An 18,120-nucleotide genomic window follows, 5' to 3' on the forward strand; every position below is an offset into this window, starting at 1 on the left:
AATCACTTTTAATTTTTTTTTTCATACCATGATTCAAAATACAACCATCTTGCTTTCCAAGCCTATTCACAGCTTCTTAAAATACGTTTGTTCTGTAACTCAGTGGAAAATGTTGCCTCCCAGCAGAATTTATTATTTATCAGACTTACAGCTTCTGTCATCCCAAAGCCTTGAGGCAGGGAGCTAAACTAAATTACCCAACCATTCTTCCCCTCTTTCTATTACCAAAATGCATATGAGGAAACAAAACTCCAAATAATTTAAGCTGGCATGTCTGGAAAAGAATTCCAAACCTGCGTGTCAGCCACTGATTGTGAAGGGATAAGGGCAGATCAGCTCCCCAAACTGGGGTTTAGCTACCCCTTCTATAGACCTTTCCCCCACTCCTTACAAAGGGGGAGTGAACAATTTCAGATTTTAGTGCAGCTGTGACTAAGCAGCCTCTCCTCACCCTAGCTAAAGGGAGCACTGCAAGCCATTCTTCTTATTTGGCAGTGAATGTGAAGCAGGAGTGTTCTCTCCTGACATTGAGTTTAGTCCAGGTTTCTCTTATCTGCATGACATCAACATTCCGTAGAACCTGGAAACTTACAGAGCTATTTTTTTAAAGAAAATAAATGTGTGTTTTTAAAGCAACTTTCTTTTTAAAATTTACAAACCTATTTACAAACCCGTATTTTTTTGCTCTATAAGACTCACCTTTTCCCTCCTAAAAAGTAAGGGGAAATGTGTGTGCGTCTTATGGAGCGAATGCAGGCTGCGCAGCTATCCCAGAAGCCAGAACAGCGAGAGGGATTGCTGCTTTCGCTGCGCAGCGATCCCTCTTGCTGTTCTGGCTTCTGAGATTCAGAATATTTTTTCCCTTGTTTTCCTCCTCCAAAAACTAGGTGCATCTTGTGGTCTGGTGCGTCTTATAGAGCGAAAAATGCGGTAATTCTGTGTATCAAGTGAGTCCCTTGAGAAATGTAGCAATCACTACATTAGTTTCTGGAGGTCCTTGTTTTGTTTCCAAGTTCACTATTAGATGGAATAAAACTTCCACTTTACTCACAGAGTGATCCAAAGAGATTTACATTAAAAGCAATTAAAAACAACCTTTCGTACTATGCACAGCAGCACCATGTGGAAAACTTATCAGAACTGCAGATTGGAATATTTAGCATAAAACTGAAATTAGATTTTCCGTTATAAAAGATTAAAGTGATGAAGGATTTTAATTTTTTTGGGTAGTAAGTTCCTCATTAGTTTCCCCCCAACCTAACACAATTGGCTTAATAAAGGGATTTTGACTTTTTCAGTCTAGGTTTTTTTGGGGGGTGGGGGCAGCTAGGTACAGTGATACCTCGGGTTAAGAACTTAATTCGTTCTGGAGGTCCGTTCTCAACCTGAAACTGTTCTTAACCTGAAGCACCACTTTAGCTAATGGGCTCTCCTGCTGCCGCTGCGCTGCACAATTTCTGTTCTCATTCTGAAGCAAAGTTCTTAACCTGAGGTAATATTTCTGGGTTAGCGGAATCTGTAACCTGAAGCGTATGTAACCTGAGGTACCACTGTACTAACTTTGGAATTACTTTGGAATTACTTTGGGCTATTATTAATTGACCTTCACCCCCAGAAGTGCACTCCATTGCCTTTTGAGACAGATGGATGCCAACAATCATGGTTTTTAAAGTACTGAACTTTTGCGAATGGTTGCATTGCCATCTGCCATGGATGCTGTAGCTGAGATTCCTGAACTTCAGGGGGTGGGCTACATGATCCTTGGGGTCCCTTCCAACTCTACAATTCTACGATTCTATGACTACTGGATTGTCTATGGGATATGTATTTGTGGGAAATGAAAGGTATGTAAATAAACTGACTATGGTTCTTTTTTTACCCATTTCTTTGTGTAGGCTTTTTATTTCTAAAGACTGACTGTAGACAAATGCCTGTCACATCCTGTTCTCTTTGCTTCCAGTTTGCAGATGGTTGAACTGTAAACCAACCAGCAACTGCCACAGTTTAGGGCCAAGTAATGAACTGTTAGTTTAGACAATAAACCTTTAAAAAAGAAATGCAGAACATTATGATAGCCTAGATCTTCCCCCATCGCTGCCAATTTATTAATCTTTTCAACACACTTTCTCAGTTCCAGTAACTCCACAGGAATATTGACTGGCACAATAACAATTCTTTTAAAAAAAATCTAGGGAGATGTGTGACAGCTACTTAAGTTTTCCCTACCTCTTATCCTCAGTATTTGCTTATTTACAGGAATGTAATCAAATAAATCATTTGCAACAGTTGAGTGTTTCAACCCTAAACAAGATCCCTACCTTCACACAATCACAGATTATTTATGTATGTTAAGTGTCTGCCTGCTTGAGGATCACAGTCATAGTTGCTTCCATTCACAAATCTGGCATTTGACTGCATATGAAACATTTATAAAACAGTTTAGATTAGGATATTTAGAATTGATATCTAAAGCGGACACAATCCACCTGCCACTTTGGTACTCAAATCCCAGACTACTGAAGGGAAGCAATTTTGATCATGATTCCCAAGCCGGGAAATGACCCTTAATATACAAAACTGTATAGATCTATTTGCCTCCTTAAGATGTATCATAAGATTATTCCCTAAAAGATATTCTCTTTTCTATTGTCTCTTTTTTTGCTGATAAGCAATTTAAAAGGGTACCCCTCATAAATGCCTTAGGGGCCTCGCAAATTATTTCAATGGTAGGAACTGATTCAGTATTAGGGAGCCAGTGTGGTGTAGTGGTTAAGAGCGATAGTCTCGTAATCTGGGGAACCGGGTTCGATTCCCCGCTCCTCCACATGCAGCTGCTGGGTGACCTTGGGCCAGTCACACTTCTCTGAAGTCTCTCAGCCCCACTCACCCCACAGAGTATTTGTTGTGGGGGAGGAAGGGAAAGGAGAATGTTAGCCGCTTTGAGACTCCTGAAGGGGAGTGAAAGGCGGGATATCAAATCCAAACTCTTCTTCCTCTTCTTATTACTATCCAAATATTACAGCCATTTCTTTATTAAGCAGAAGAAACTTGTTTAGGTGACAATATTCCTAGTATCATTATATCTAGCAATATTTAATTCTAAACTTGGGGCCTGCTTTGCATAGGTCTGTGCAGCAACATGAGAAGCCATTGCTTTGTCAGTCATCTTTGCAGAAAAGTGTTTAATATTTAACCTGCATAGCATCACCTGATCCAGATGGAAGACACAAAGCTGGGTGTCAACAGCACACTCATGACACTGTGCCCCAAAACCCTAATGACCACACCCAACACCTCCATATAGATGTTACAAAGCAGGGAGGACAGAATGGAGCCCTGCAGGATCCCACCACACAAATGCCATGGGGTTGAAGTGAAGTCCCTCCCTGTAACAATGTACCCTCAGATCTTAACCAAGGAAGGTAACATGGCTGATGGTGTTAAAAGCTGCTGAGAGAATGGGGAAAATTAACAGGGTCCAGATCCCCTGTGCCTCTTGATCTGGGTGACCAAATGAGTTAACCCAGGCTTGAAGCCAGATTGAAATGGGCCTTGTGCTAAACCACTTCCAAATATTAAATCTGCTTCCCCAACGAGTCATCAGTTTTTATTACAAGCTGATGGAGAAAATAGCTATTACTAAAACTAGAAGCATGTATACAACATAGTCATATGGTTTCCAAACTCCTATTTTATAAACAAATAGTGAGCCCTCTAGTGCATCTAGGACAGTGTAACCTACCATATTAATTATAAAAGCTACTTCCTTCTCTGAAGTATAAAGGTAAAGGTAAAGGGACCCCTGACCATTAGGTCCAGTCGCAGACGACTCTGGGGTTGCAGCACTCATCTCACTTTACTGGCCGAGGGAGCCGGCGTACAGCTTCCGGGTCATGTGGCCAGCATGACTAAACTGCTTCTGGCGAACCAGAGCAGCGCACGGAAACGCCGTTTACCTTCCCACCGGAGCGGTACCTATTTATCTACTTGCACTTTGACGTGCTTTCGAACTGCTAGGTGGGCAGGAGCAGGGACTGAGCAACGGGAGCTCACCCTGTCACGGGGATTTGAACCGCCAACCGGCAAACCCTAGGCTCTGTGGTTTAACCCACAGCGCCACCTTCCCTTCCCTGAAGTATACCATGTGTCAAATTAAGCTCTCCATTTTCTTGTCTCATGAATCTACCACATTTTACTCTTTTACCTTGATTAATGAACAGTACGATCCTACACTTGTCAACTTAGAAGAAAGTCCCAAAGAGTTCAGCAGAGCTTTACTTCCAGATAAATGCATATGGAATTGTAGCTAAAAATCAGTATTATAGACAAGAAGAAAAATAAATGATGTTCAAACTATGTTGCACTCTTAGTGATAGAAAGCTCTTCTTATTGGGGATAATTTTTAAAGACACCCTGAAGATACCTGGCCAATGCCTGCTCCTCCGCCTCTCCCCTCCTTAAGATTTTGCCATCTTCTTCAATGCTATAATTGAATCTATTTGCTCTGACACCCCTCTCTCCTCCCTCTTCCAGATCTCCCTCCTTCAGAACCTTTGTCAACTCTTTTTCTCGTTGTTTAACTTTGACCCTTGAACTACAACCACCTGCTGGCTGCAATGAGGGTGTGTGTGTGTGTGTGGAATGTACTGTACAAAAGGTAAAAAAAATCACATCTGTTGACTTGTGTTTCCTGGAAGGTTACTCTCAAGTTAATACATTCCTTGAGCTACTTTACTTGGACCTTCACTATTCTCTCTATATTTAGTGTCCCTGAAAACATCTTCACATCCTATGGCTTTCAATACTACCAAAGATACTGACAACCTTGGAATTATTATCTCTGAGGATAGGTCATTGTTTTAAATGTTTTTCATTGTTTCTACATTCTTTAGACATGTTTTTACCTCTACTATATTGTTTTACCACTTTGTTGATTGCTACTCTGGGCTCCTTTGGGAGGAAGGACAGGATAGAAATAAAACCAACAAATAAAACAGTAGTTTATATGCTGATGAAATCCTGTTCTGCTTCTGAACCAGCCTTGCATCTCCAAGTGCTTCTCTGATATTTCCCCTTGTATGCTTTATGGTTCTCTCAAGCTTAGAATGTCCAAAAACAGTATTTTCACCTTTTTTATTTGTATGCATTTTCTTAATTTATGCCTTCAACATTTGAGTCAAGGCAATTTATGAACATATAAAAACCACTAAAATAGTTTTAAAAATAACAAGACAGGTTTAAAAATAATACAAAATGAGCAGAGGCACCTTCTCATGAAGCTGGAGAAGCCTGTTGAAATAAAAATGTCTTCCGTTGTTTCTAGAAAGTAAAAATAGTGGGTGCCTGTGCAATACCTCAACAAGAATGGTGTTCTACGGAACAGAGGCAGCCACACTAAAAGCCTTGCCCAAGTTAGTGTGGGGATGGTACTTGAAGGAGAAATTCTGCAGAATGCAGCAACTGACTGGGTATACAATCAATAAGGCACTCTCTGAAGTACGTAACCTAGTCCTCATTTGCGTAAAGCCTTAATACTACAAAAACTTGAACATGGCCGGGTAGCACATTGGAAGCCACTGCAAATCCTTCAAACAAAGAGTTATATGCTGGTGATAGACAGTCCCCCACCCCGCCAGCCATCTAACCACTGTTAGTTGGGGTTGGGGAAAGCTGCAGCTTCCAGGCCAACCCCAAGGGTAGCCCCCCCCCATAAAGGTAAAGGTAAATGGACCCCTGACCATTAGGTCCAGTCATGACCGACTCTGGGGTTGCGGCGCTCATCTTGCTTTATTGGCCAAGGGTACAGCTTCCGGGTCATGTGGCCAGCATGACTAAGTGCACGGAAATACCTTCCCGCCGGAGCGGTACCTATTTATCTACTTGCACTTTGACGTGCTTTCAAACTGCTAGGTTGGCAGGAGCAGGGACCGAGAAGTGGGAGCTCACCCCGTCGCGGGGATTCGAACCGCCGACCTTCTGATCGGCAAGTCCTAGGCTCTGTGGTTTAACCCACAGCGCCACCCGCATCCCTTCTCCCCCCCCCATACTTCTCCTTTAATCCCTATACAGTGGTACCTCTGGTTGCAAACGGGATCCGTTCCGGAGCCCCATTTGCAACCTGAGCAGAACGCAACCCGCGTCTGCGCGTCGCGATTCACCACTTCTGCGCATGCGTGTGACGTCATTTTGAGCGTCTGCGCATGCGACGAAACCTGGAAGTAATCCTTTCCGGTACTTCCGGGTCGCCACTGGACGCAACCTGAAAAGATTTAACCCGAAGCATCTTTAACCCAAGGTATGACTGTACATTCCAGGCCCTTGAACAAGCCAGAACCCCTAGTGTCTCACCTGCCCCCATCTCCTTCCTCTTGTATCCTGGCACACACCTACCTGTGTCTTTCACTTTTTAAACACCCTCACCAACCATCAGAAGGTTTCCTACTCCCTGCAACGACAGCTGCTTTCTCCATTGTGCCCCTTCTGCCTGAAATTGCTTCCCAGAAAGTTTCAGAGGCCAGCTTCTTTCTTTACTTCAAGTCCCTCCTCAAAACTCATGTTTTTCATGAAGCCTGTGGGACAACCCTCAGACCCTAACCCTACTGTAACTAAACCTCAGTAGGTGCAGCTGAAGTAATTGCATATTCTTCCCATTTACCCTGATATCCCTTCCCCTGTTGTTCTCTTTGTGTCTATTTTTTTAGATTGTAAAGTGTCATGAATACAACAACACATATGAGAAACAACCTGAATGGTATATAAATGATTGCTGTTATCACACAGCAGATACGCCTGTTCTGCTGCTGAGATCTAGAGTGTTTCATGTGATGTTCTGTACTGGGACTTTTCAACTCTCCCCATCTGGCAACAGCCCCTCACCCTCTGAAAGCTCTCCTGGCAGATCAAGGGGCTCTTGATCATGACATGAAGCACCCTCTCTTGTGTCTTCCTGGTTTCTGGTCAATGTTTCTATTTTGCAAATTATATTCTTGCAAACACAGAGATTATGCATATTCAATATTTTCATTTAAATTTAAAAATTAAAATGACACACAACCTCTCTGGACGTAAGTATGAAAATAAATATTATTTTAAAAACACCACCTAAACATAAAAATATAAGTATTACTATTGTGAAATGAATGCCTTAAAAAGATGTATTTTACTTTCTGCATATTTTCATCCCCGGTTCCTGCCCCAGTTATCACTCATTCATTTTACTTTGATATTTTTTTTAAAGAAAAGGACAGATATATACCAGACATTTCTTACAGAGGAAATTGAAGCAGGTTATTTTTAAAACACCAAAAAGTAACAAAGTAACTGTAATAAATCATAATTTCTGTTGTGCAGGAAGCTGATTCATCACATTCCTTTACTTCAGAATGATTTTTAAAATTATTTTCTTTCCACTTCTAAAATTGTCTACTTGCATAAAAACAATAAAGCAAGAAGACGACAAATATGATAGTCTTTTTCTTGCCATGTTAGAGAAATTATTACAAGACACTGGTGTCAAAAAAATTCAACTCAAATTTAAAAAAATAAAAGGTTTTTCCTCCAAAATAGAAATGCATTTGTGTGGTTTATTGCAAACAGGCAAGAAGACATAAGCAATCTGTTCCATTTATAGATGATTGTCAAATTTGCTTTTCATCTCTGATAAAGTTAATATTTCCACACTAAATTTTGATGAGTAAAACAAAAAACTTGTAAAACTGCTGCTACGTAGTTTCTTTCACATAACTCCCATAATCAACATTTCTTTTTTAAAATTATTTTTTCACAAAATACAATTTCAGCTATAAGTTTCAAAAGTCTTAATATGGAATAATAATAATCTATCATTCTGGTCTCTAATCTCCAATGCAAGACAGTCCCTTGTGACAAGCAATCATATTGCTTACCTGTTCATCGTAAGAAAAAGCAGTTATTTTTGCCAGAAGCACCTTTCCTAAATTCATCTTTACTTTAGATGGTGGAGCATTTCTTAAATAAAATAGGTTCTCAAGAGCTTAAGTGCACCATCCAATACTCCGCACTGCCTGTGCAAAATGCCTACAAAGTTTAAAGGCATTTCACATGTTCTATTTTACTCCCTTTATGTTACCAATAGCAACCAGCCACCGCAGAATGCTCCAGTTCATCATGGATCAGATTGTATCTCGGCTATTTCACAGAACAAGGATAGTTTGGAGAATTGGGGCTGTGGTATTTAACAAATCCTGTCTGTAGCAAATAACATAACACACTTTGTTCAGTCTGAAATGGTGCGTTTGCAGAAGAACACTATAGTTAGGTCTGTGTATCTGCCATGGCTGCAAGAGTGCAAAAATGGGCAAGGTGCGGCAGTAGGTATAGAATTCAGCTTCCAGAGCATCTCAGATTTATATTTTTAAAAGGTTTCCAGTCCTCATAGCTGCAAAGATAGCAAGGTTTGCTGAATCTCAGATACCTGCTGGGTTGCTGAATAATTGGTTTGGGGAGCAGCTTTGAAGTCTTTGTCCCTTCCACTACTGGAAAAAGGTAATATATCAGGATTATCGAAAATCAGTGTGTATGCGTATGTTGTATTAAATGCTCCTTAAAAACAGGTGGTGCAAAATTATACAGGAATGCAATCCGGGACCCTTTACCAAAACTAATAGCAAAAGTTGAAGACTGCTCTTCTCTGTAAAACAACAAACTGGGGACAGAACTAGATTTAATGTTTGAGATAAAGTATAATAAATGTGACACAGCAGAGTATGTATTTGTCATGAAGGTCTGCACAACCCCTGCCTGTCTACCAATATTGCCTGTCCATCAAAGACTCCATTGCCTCAAAGGTGGGATAGGCATATCTCAAGCATCCCCAGTCTCCTTATATAATACTGTTTTTTCTTTAGTTATCTTTAGAGGCAGCAGTGTGCGGAAGTAACAGGATGTCCCGGGAGGTGTGCTGTCTTCCAGCTCCAAAGATTCACAATGTGACAGAGAAGTTGCCAAATCTTATCAAGTCCACTGACACCAACCCCTTCTCTTTTTGATTCATGTGGGTACAAACAATACTGCCAAACACAGCCTTTGACATATGAGACTCTGGCCAGGAGGCTGAAGGGCCTTGAGACACAGGTGTTTTTGAATCTCTCCTTTCTGTTGGAAGAGAGAGGAAAATACTGGAAGTAAACCACTGGCTGCGCAGGTGGTGTTGTCAGGAAGGATTTGGCTTCTTAGACCATAGTCTCCGCTTCCTTGAGGAAGGACTTCTGGCCAGACATGGGTTGCACCTCACAGTGGTTGGCAAGAATGTGTTTGGAGAAGGGGAAATCACAAAGGAAGAGTATATATGAGTAGCCAATAGTTGCAGGGAGAAGGTCAGGCGGGCCAAAGCTCAGAATGAACTCAGGCTTGCAAGAGAGGTTAAAAATAAAATTTTAAAAGCTTTCTTCAGTCATGTTCAAAGTAAGAGGAGGAACAAGCAAGTAGTAAATCCTCTATGTGCAGAGGATATAGGTGGGAGTGACTTTAACTTTTTTTCCTTCAAAGGAACATCTTGAAGATCCATACACATGCCAGGAACATAAGTTGAACCAGGCAAAGCTTACTCAAGGTGTCAAAGAGTAGCTTTGGGGTCCCACAACGTGACACTTGGGAGCACTACCTTCCCACAGACAACCTGAGCACTCTGAATTTTAATTTCTTTTTTTAAAAAATGAGTTTTTAGGATTACTCCTTGAGGGTAATGTGGCAATGGGCAGGAACAGACCTGATGTTGGATTACCTAAACAGGAACTGCCTTGCTTCATTAATGCAATGGGATTTACGTCTAAGTAAGCATGGCGCTGTGGGTTAAACCACAGAGCCTAGGACTTGCCGATCAGAAGGTTAGCAGTTCGAATCCCTGCAATGACGGGGTGAGCTCCTGTTGCTCGGTCCCTGCTCCTGCCAACCTAGCAGTTCGAAAGCATGTTAAAGTGCAAGTAGATAAATAGGTATCGCTCTGGCGAGAAGGTAAACGGCGTTTCCGTGCGCTGCTCTGGTTCGCCATAAGCGGCTTAGTCATGCCGGCCACATGACCCGGAAGCTGTACGCCGGCTCCCTTGGCCAGTAAAGCAAGATGAGCGCCGCAACCCAGGAGTCGGTCATGACTGGACCTAATGGTCAGGGGTCCCTTTACCTTTAAGCATATTCCTGGTACCCTCTAAGGCGAGGGTCCCCCCCCCCCCGAAAGGGAGACTCAACAAATCCAGGAAAGAGGTAGATAGATACTGGTTTGGGGCAATTATTGGCAGATGTGAAAACAAAAACAACCCCCCCCCCATTATGTTACAAGCAAATATAATTTTCAATGTTTTTCACAAAGAATCAAAGACAGTTCTATCAATGGGTTTCTGTCTCAAAAGAGCCCCCTTCCCAGTGAAGCAAATAAGTTTGTTTTCTGCACTGCATATTATTTGTTCCAGCAGCATTAAATAACTAAAACAATAAATGAAGTAATGTAATAAGTGGCCTCAAGATTAAAATATTTTGCCTTGATCAATATTGTGGACCAATATCCTCTTTTCAGTTGTCAAAGCTCTGAACCCAATTTGGGTGCTAGAATCATAGAATTGTAGAGTTTGAAGAGACCCCAAGGATCATCTAGTCCAGCCCCCTGCAATGCAGGTATCTCAGCTAAAGCATCTGTGACAGATGGCCATCCAACCTCTGATTTCAAAACCTCCAATGAAGGAGAGCCCACCACCTCCCGAGGGAAACCATTCTCCTGTTGAACAGCTCAGAAAGTTCTTCCCAATGTTTAGCCTCAATCAGCCTGAGCTGTGCTGAGCTGCAACTTTCTCCCCCTCCTTTCCCTTCTCTGCGTGCAAAGTTCCTCTGCATTGTTTGTGTTCAGTACATGATTCACTGACACAACCCCATCCCCTTCAGACCAATTGACACTGATAAGGCTCATTACTTGGTGTCCAGGGTGGTTCTCATGCTGAACATCTGAGTCAGATGTTCAGCATGCAAGTCACCCTGGCTGATCCCAGCGGCTGCTGTGCTGGGAAAGAAAGAGGCTCACTCATGTAGCAAGCTGCACTATACCTAGGGCCGTCTTTACCCGGGGGTGCAAGCGGTGTGGGGCACCCGGGTGCCAAATTTTTGGGCGCGCCAGATGCCCGCTGCTGAAGCCGCTTAAGCTCTTAACTATCTACCTGTCATGAAATAATACATAATTTTGATCAAGCTAGAAAAACAAAATACATATATACCTAGGTATTATCGAAATGTATACCTACTGTTTCACTAAAGGACTTTCGACTTCATGCGCTCATTTACCAAAGATGCGCCGTGCCAGCGGTGGTGCTTATCATTCACAACGGCGGCGCTTGTCATTCACAACAGCACCGTGCACACCAAAGTAACTCTTACATCAAAATATTACGTTACATATTGCATTAAGCTGCTATGCGGCAGCGGGGTCAGTGGCACCTTTGACATGACTGATGTTTCTCCTAAGGAGGTGCCTAAACAATACTTGTAAGTTTAAGTGTGGTGGTGTTGTATACTTAAGTATAAGTGTATTGTAAAGAAATGAGAAAATAAAAATGCTTGTTTCTTTTTCCTTCTTTCCTAAGCAAGAGATAAGGCTTAAGCATGGTGTCTGACATAAGCATAATAAAAATTAATTTGGGGGATAAACTAAATTTGGGGGCGCTGGGTGGATCTTTGCACCCCGGCAGCACATATGCTAAAGACAGCGCTGACTATACCAGGCCAAACTATTTCTCCATTTAGTCTACTCTTACTGGCAGTGGCTGGCTCTCTAAGGATCTCAGGAAGAGAGAGAGGTCTTTTTCATTACTGGCCAGACAATCCTTTTCACTAGAGATGCAAAGGATCAAAGCAGGGACCTCCGGTATGCCAAGGATGTGCTCAGCTTTTTACTGGGAAGCGTAAAGAGGGAGAGGGCAGCTGCTGCTCTAGGCCACATTGTCTCTCCACTCCACCCACAAATTCAGCCCATGAAGAAAAACACACAGGCAGAGGATAGCAGGTGCCAGGGGATAGGGTGGGAGTTCAAAACCTGTGGGTTTCTCAGAAGGAATACTGGACTGCCTGCTGTTCAGGACACTAAATTATAGGAACTCATGTTCTCTTCCAGCAAGGCAGTTCTTAAGTATGAATAGCCAGATCTGTTTAATCAAGGAATTTCTTAACGAGGACAGTTAGGGATGGAACCTCCATTTATGAAGGCCGTATATCTTGTGTTAGCAGCAGCTCCCAGCAGGAAGCAACAGAAGTTAGTGAAAATATGAAACACACCAAATACGTTAGTGCTATATATATGGGAATGGGATTGACTAATCCTTCAATGATTAAGCTATTAAAGTTTCAATTGAGTTTCAGTCTTAATAATAATCCTTTTAAAACAATGAGATTGTATAACAAAAATATATTCTCCCTAGAGAATCTACTTCAAAGAAAAAACTGTATCAAAGCATTCAAATGTCACTTTTAAGAAAACTGAACATGTTTTTCAGGATATGGTTGAAACTTGCAATACCAATAAAAAATATGCTATCCAATGCATGCTAGCACTGAAGCAAGTCCAATTCTACTCATTAGTTTGTAGCCACAAAGGATTTTTTAGAAGACAATTTTTTTGCATATTAAAAATGTGCTTGTTTTATTTTCTTTACCAGTAAGAATAAGGATAGCCAAGTAATAGCCACAAAAATACGTAAGGTCTCTTTTAACAACCTGTTGAAGATAGATATGCCTACCAGTAGGTTGTGTGTGTGTGTGTGTGTGTGTGTGTGTTTTACTGGAATGTATTCCATTAACAATCTAGCCAGGGCATATTGTTCCCCTTCCTTTTTTAATGACACAGAGCCTTTAGAATACTCCTCTGTGTTTCATTTAAGAAACATTAAACATTTTTAAAAACTGAAACATCCCCGTCTCAAACTTTATCTGAGTCATGAAAACCCCTAACGGGTAGGTCTACCAAATAAACATACAAAGAACCATCAAACCATGCAGTCAAACTATTTTTATACATGAGGAGCTGCCATTGTTTAATGCATTTAATTATTCTTAGAAAAATGACAGTGCACCTACTGGAAAACCACTTTACTGCTGACTTACACAATAAAAGAATTAAATATAAAAATATCAGTTAACATTAATAGAGGGGGGAAATCATCTGGACAGAATGCAGACTTTTACAGGAACTATATGGAAGACCTTGCAACTGAAGGCTGTCCTTTAAGTCACTTTCTTGAGTTCCATATACACTATTAGATAAATGAAGCATACTTACGTGACTAAAGTTGCAAAGTTCCTCCATGTACAAGTTGTCCCTAAGGGACTTCTCTCTCATGTTAAGGAAAGTTTCCTACGAACACACATGCTTACTTCTCCTCTCCAGTAAAACAAATGAAACTAAGGTGCCTCTTCTTCCTTCCTTCGCAGTGGAGACCCACCCAGACTAAGCACCAGTTTGTGTATCTACCCATCAAAGGAAAAAGAAAAAACAGCTTGCACTCAAGGCTTTAAATTGTTGCTGTGACTGTCTTTGCATAACAATGAACCCTCCACAGAGACTGCATACTAGTGGTTCATAGGTTCAGTGTGAACTGTATAGAAAAACTTTAAACCAGCTCTAAAATCAAACAGCAACTTTATACAGCTTGTTTCCATTTTCTCTGTTTCTCGGCATGTAGCTGCATGTTCCTTCAAGATTGCAATCACATGCAAGCCTATTATGCTCTTTGCTTCATCCGACTTGTCTGTTCCTTGCTCCTTTGACTAAGCAAAAGAAGGTTACAGAATTCTTTTTCCTTGTGCAACAGGATTCTCATACATTTCAGTACCACACCCATTTATTTTAACTCACAAGCCTATGAAGTACTGAGGATACGTCCATTATGTCATAGCATTAGTCAAACTCCAACCACAAAAAAGTCATTTGCGTAGCTAAAAATGACTATTTCTGAATATACTATATAAAAAATGTATAGGATATTGCCACCCCAGTAATGAATTGTTCATTCTTTTAGAAGCTTGCTACATTTTGAAAATCACGCTTTTCGAGCTACATTCTATTCAGTGTCCACTTTTGGGGGGGGGGGTCAGCGTTGTTTGTGTTGTTCACTTGTGTTCCTTTGGTGGTGAGAGAGGTTGGGGTTGGCCTAGGGTGTGATTGTTTGCTTGTGATTGGCTGTGGTGATCTTTGTTTTCGTGTGTGAGTGAGGTGGGTGGGTGTTTTGGATCAGGTTAGCCATATTGATTTGTATGCTGTTGGTGGATTATTGTCATTGTCCTGTTGGGCTGTGTATGTGATAAAGGGGAGCCATACTGGGGTGAAGGCGTCTTCTTCTGTTTGTCCCCGTGTCAGTTTCAGTTTATTAGTTAATTTTTCTAGTAGGGCTGTTTCCCATACTATTTGGTACCATTGGTCCATACTTACTCCTGACAGGACTCTCCAGTGTCTGGCTATGATGCTTCTGGCTGATAAGACTAGTAGAGACTTTCCCCGCTTACACATACACACACACAATGATGAAGGCTAGGCATTGTTATGAAAGCAGGGATTTAGTTACAAGGCATCAAACCGAGAACCTAGGCAAATTTATAACACAAATTCCACATGTTCAGCAGCACCACCTATATTATAAGAATATTTAGCATGCATGCATTAAATGGCCTCATTTGCATGCCACTTGAAACCATAGTGAAGCTTAATTATGGTTTAAAGGTGAATGTGCAGTGTACTGATGCAGAGGAAGAAAACTGCAGCCCCTTCACTCCTCCCCCATTCTTGCTTCTGAGGGTTCAGCCTTAGGATTACGTCTGAACCTGAGTTCCATGGTTTGCCTTCCCCAAACAAGACATAACCAGTAAGGCAAGAACAAAATATGGTTATAGCTCATGGCTTCTTTGGAGAGATATACCGTATTTTTCGCTCTATAAGACGCACCAGACCACAAGACGCACCTAGTTTTTGGAGGAGGAAAACAAGAAAAAAAATATTCTGAATCTCGGAAGCCAGAACAGCAAGAGGGATCGCTGCGCAGTGAAAGCAGCAATCCCTCCTGCTGTTCTGGCTTCTGGGATAGCTGTGCAGCCTGCATTCACTCCATAAGACGCACACACATTTCCCCTTACTTTTTAGGAGGGAAAAAATGAGTCTTATAGAGCAAAAAGTACAATAATTCCCGAGTCTGGGTCCAAACGCAACGCTAAGCCAAAGCAGGGCTCAACTCCTGGCAGCATGAGCAGTGGGAGCAGGGAGGGGTGACGTGACCCCCCCAGGACATGGCACATTCATTTTTAAATCACAGTCAAGCTTAACAGTGGTTTAAAGTGATTTGTCAACCAGAACAGAGAAAAGCAACACGTTAATTTACTCTCGTTTGAAAACATATCTACTTTCCTTAGAGTACTGTTTAAGCAGCTTATCAATGCCTGTTCACTCTCTCTTCACAGGAAACAGTGGAAGCTTAGTGTAATAAAATTACCTCAAGATCATCAAGTGAGCGAGTAATGCTGAATCTCTTTGTCCGTCCAAATGATCTTCGAGCAGAAGAGCGCTGGGGAAGCTGTCCTAAACCAGAAGTAGGTCCAAACTTTGTACACTAAATAAGCCAAGGAATATATATTTAATTATATTGCTTTATTCATTCCTGATACAGCAAAATTTATTTGACTTTATTATCCCCGTTGATGGCACTTAGTATTTACCATATTTTTTGCTCTATAAGACTCACTTTTCCCCTCCTAAAAAGTAAGGGAAATGTGTGTGCGTCTTACGGAGTGAATGCAGGCTGCGCAACTATCCCAGAAGCCAGAACAGCAAGAGGGATCGCTGCTTTCGCTGCGCAGCGATCCCTCTTGCTGTTCTGGCTTCTGAGATTCAGAATATTTTTTTTCTTGTTTTCCTCCTCCAAAAACTAGGTGCGTCTAATGGTCTGGTGCGTCTTATAGAGCGAAAAATACGGTAGTTTAAAAAAGCAGGCTTAACAATAGTCATTTGTGGGACTATGTGCAGATTAGCAACTAAACAATGATATACTGTTATTTATTTTACCGCCTAGATCTGCTACACAGATGCTTGCGGTAACATGCCTGCTTTTTAAATTCTAATCAATGAAATAGATCTTGAACAAATTTTACTTTAGCTAGCAAGTGAAACAGAATAAAAAAGAGACCAGTGAATAATCCCATATACATAGAAAAGTGCACAAACCGAAGATAAGTGGCAGGCAGCATTAATACTGCAGGTTAAAATAAAGATGCTCTACCACCCATCTGCCTTCATCCCTAGCCTTCTAGTGCAGTTCTGTTTACATAGGTGACATAGTTGCACTGCAGAGAACAGAATTAGGCGGAAGCAACCTTGACCTCATGTCATAGCCCAGGAGATACTTTCCCTGATTAGAGAACATCAACTATAAATCAACCCTTATTCCCTTTAATAAACCACAATGTTAGACACCAGACACCATCTTCAACTGTCTTCTGAATCACCCTTTTGTATCTTTGTTTTCTTACACTCCTCTGGACAGGCCTGGATTAAAGCAACTGGAGGCCCTGGGCCAGGAGACATTGGGAGGCCTGAATTTAATAGCATCTGCTCCTGAGAAACAAAACCCCATTCTCTTCTTTATCTACTCAATGGAAGCAGAACATTGCTGAAATTTGAGCATTCATGAAAATATTGTTTCTAAATTTATAAACTTTAGTAAGTTTACAAAAGTATGGAATTAATGAAGACATTCACACAGAACATTCATAGGGGAATCATAGCTATAACGTTACACTATATGCAATAGTTTCTTTCGAGCATTTTTAGATGCCAACTTATCAATTATATCATTAAAATCAGCGAGTCGCAGTTTATCATTTTCTGTGCAGAGAATGCTTAGATCACACAACCAATCTTGGGCATAGCTGTCAACTTTCAGATTTGAAAATAAGGGATCAACACCCTCGAAAATAAGGGATCAGCAGCCTCACCTGTCCCAGGGACAGTCTATGGGATATCTAACAATCCGGGATAGCAGCGGGAAGCAGCGGGAAATGGCGCTGGAATAAGGGAATTTCCCACAAAAAAAGGGAAGGTTGACAGCTATGATCTTGGGACATTGTTGACCATAGATCATGCTATATCCTTCTTAGTCTAGAAAATAATCTTTCATCAGTACAGTTTGTAATTGTTAAACACACGAACAATCTGAAAATTGTTTCCACATTTGGAAAACCTGTCCAAATTTTCTCCTGTAATATTATTTGATACATATATTGGTGGCTAAAACTTTCTTTTTCCACAGGGTAAGTTTGCACAGATGGAAGCGAAAGAGTTCATTGAATAGACTAAGGCCAACATCCTTTGGATACACTTCCAGCAATGCAATTGTGAATCTGTTTCTTGTTTGCATGCAGGTTCACAAAAAAATAAAAATTACCAGCTAATGTGAGCATTTGACTATGCTTTCTAGTTAAGCATGTTAGAATAGAGTTCATATGATTTTTCAATTTTCCATGGGATGCCAATAATCAAATCCAGTAGAAGCTAAAGCTGTATTTGAGGCAGTTTGGTTACAGAACAGTCTGCACACGAAACAGTAGACTTTTGCTTTTGTGGGAGAATCTACTAGCCATTCTCAAGGGTGGTTTTCTCCATTTAGGTAAAGGTAAAGGTACCCCTGCCCGTATGGGCCAGTCTTGACAGACTCTAGGGTTGTGCGCCCATCTCACTCAAGAGGCCGGGGGCCAGCGCTGTCCGGAGACACTTCCGGGTCACGTGGCCAGCGTGACATCGCTGCTCTGGCGAGCCAGAGCCGCACACGGAAATGCCATTTACCTTCCCGCTAGTAAGCGGTCCCTATTTATCTACTTGCACCCGGGAGTGCTTTCGAACTGCTAGGTTGGCAGGCGCTGGGACCGAGCAACAGGAGCGCACCCCGCCGCGGGGATTCAAACTGCCGATCTTTCGATCGGCAAGCCCTAGGCGCTGAGGCTTTTACCCACAGCGCCACCCGCGTCCCTTATTTTCTCCATTTACTTCTTACTATAAATAGGGACTCAACTTCTGTTGCAATCTTATACACATATACCAGGGTGTAAGCCCCCTTTGAGTAGCATGGTCCC

General features: G+C 41.6%; 1 protein-coding gene across 7 annotated transcripts in view; it reads right to left on the minus strand.

Moving 5' to 3' along the window:
- RGS12 (regulator of G protein signaling 12) overlaps positions 1–18,120 on the minus strand; it is a 93,142-nt gene that overhangs the window by 48,245 nt on the left and 26,777 nt on the right. For 5 of the 7 annotated variants that reach the window (XM_083398939.1, XM_083398940.1, XM_083398938.1 and 2 more), the window contains exon 3: positions 15,489–15,605. In XM_083398939.1, the coding sequence (XP_083255065.1) occupies positions 15,489–15,605 (117 nt within the window). Of the gene's footprint in view, positions 1–7,904; positions 8,083–13,288; positions 13,788–15,488; positions 15,606–18,120 lie in introns of those variants that run through there. The other 2 variants (XM_083398943.1, XM_083398944.1) reach the window with 2 other exon arrangements.

Source organism: Podarcis tiliguerta (genome assembly GCF_965153285.1).
Source record: "Podarcis tiliguerta genome assembly, chromosome: 9".
NCBI classification, from domain to species: Eukaryota; Metazoa; Chordata; class Lepidosauria; order Squamata; family Lacertidae; genus Podarcis; species Podarcis tiliguerta.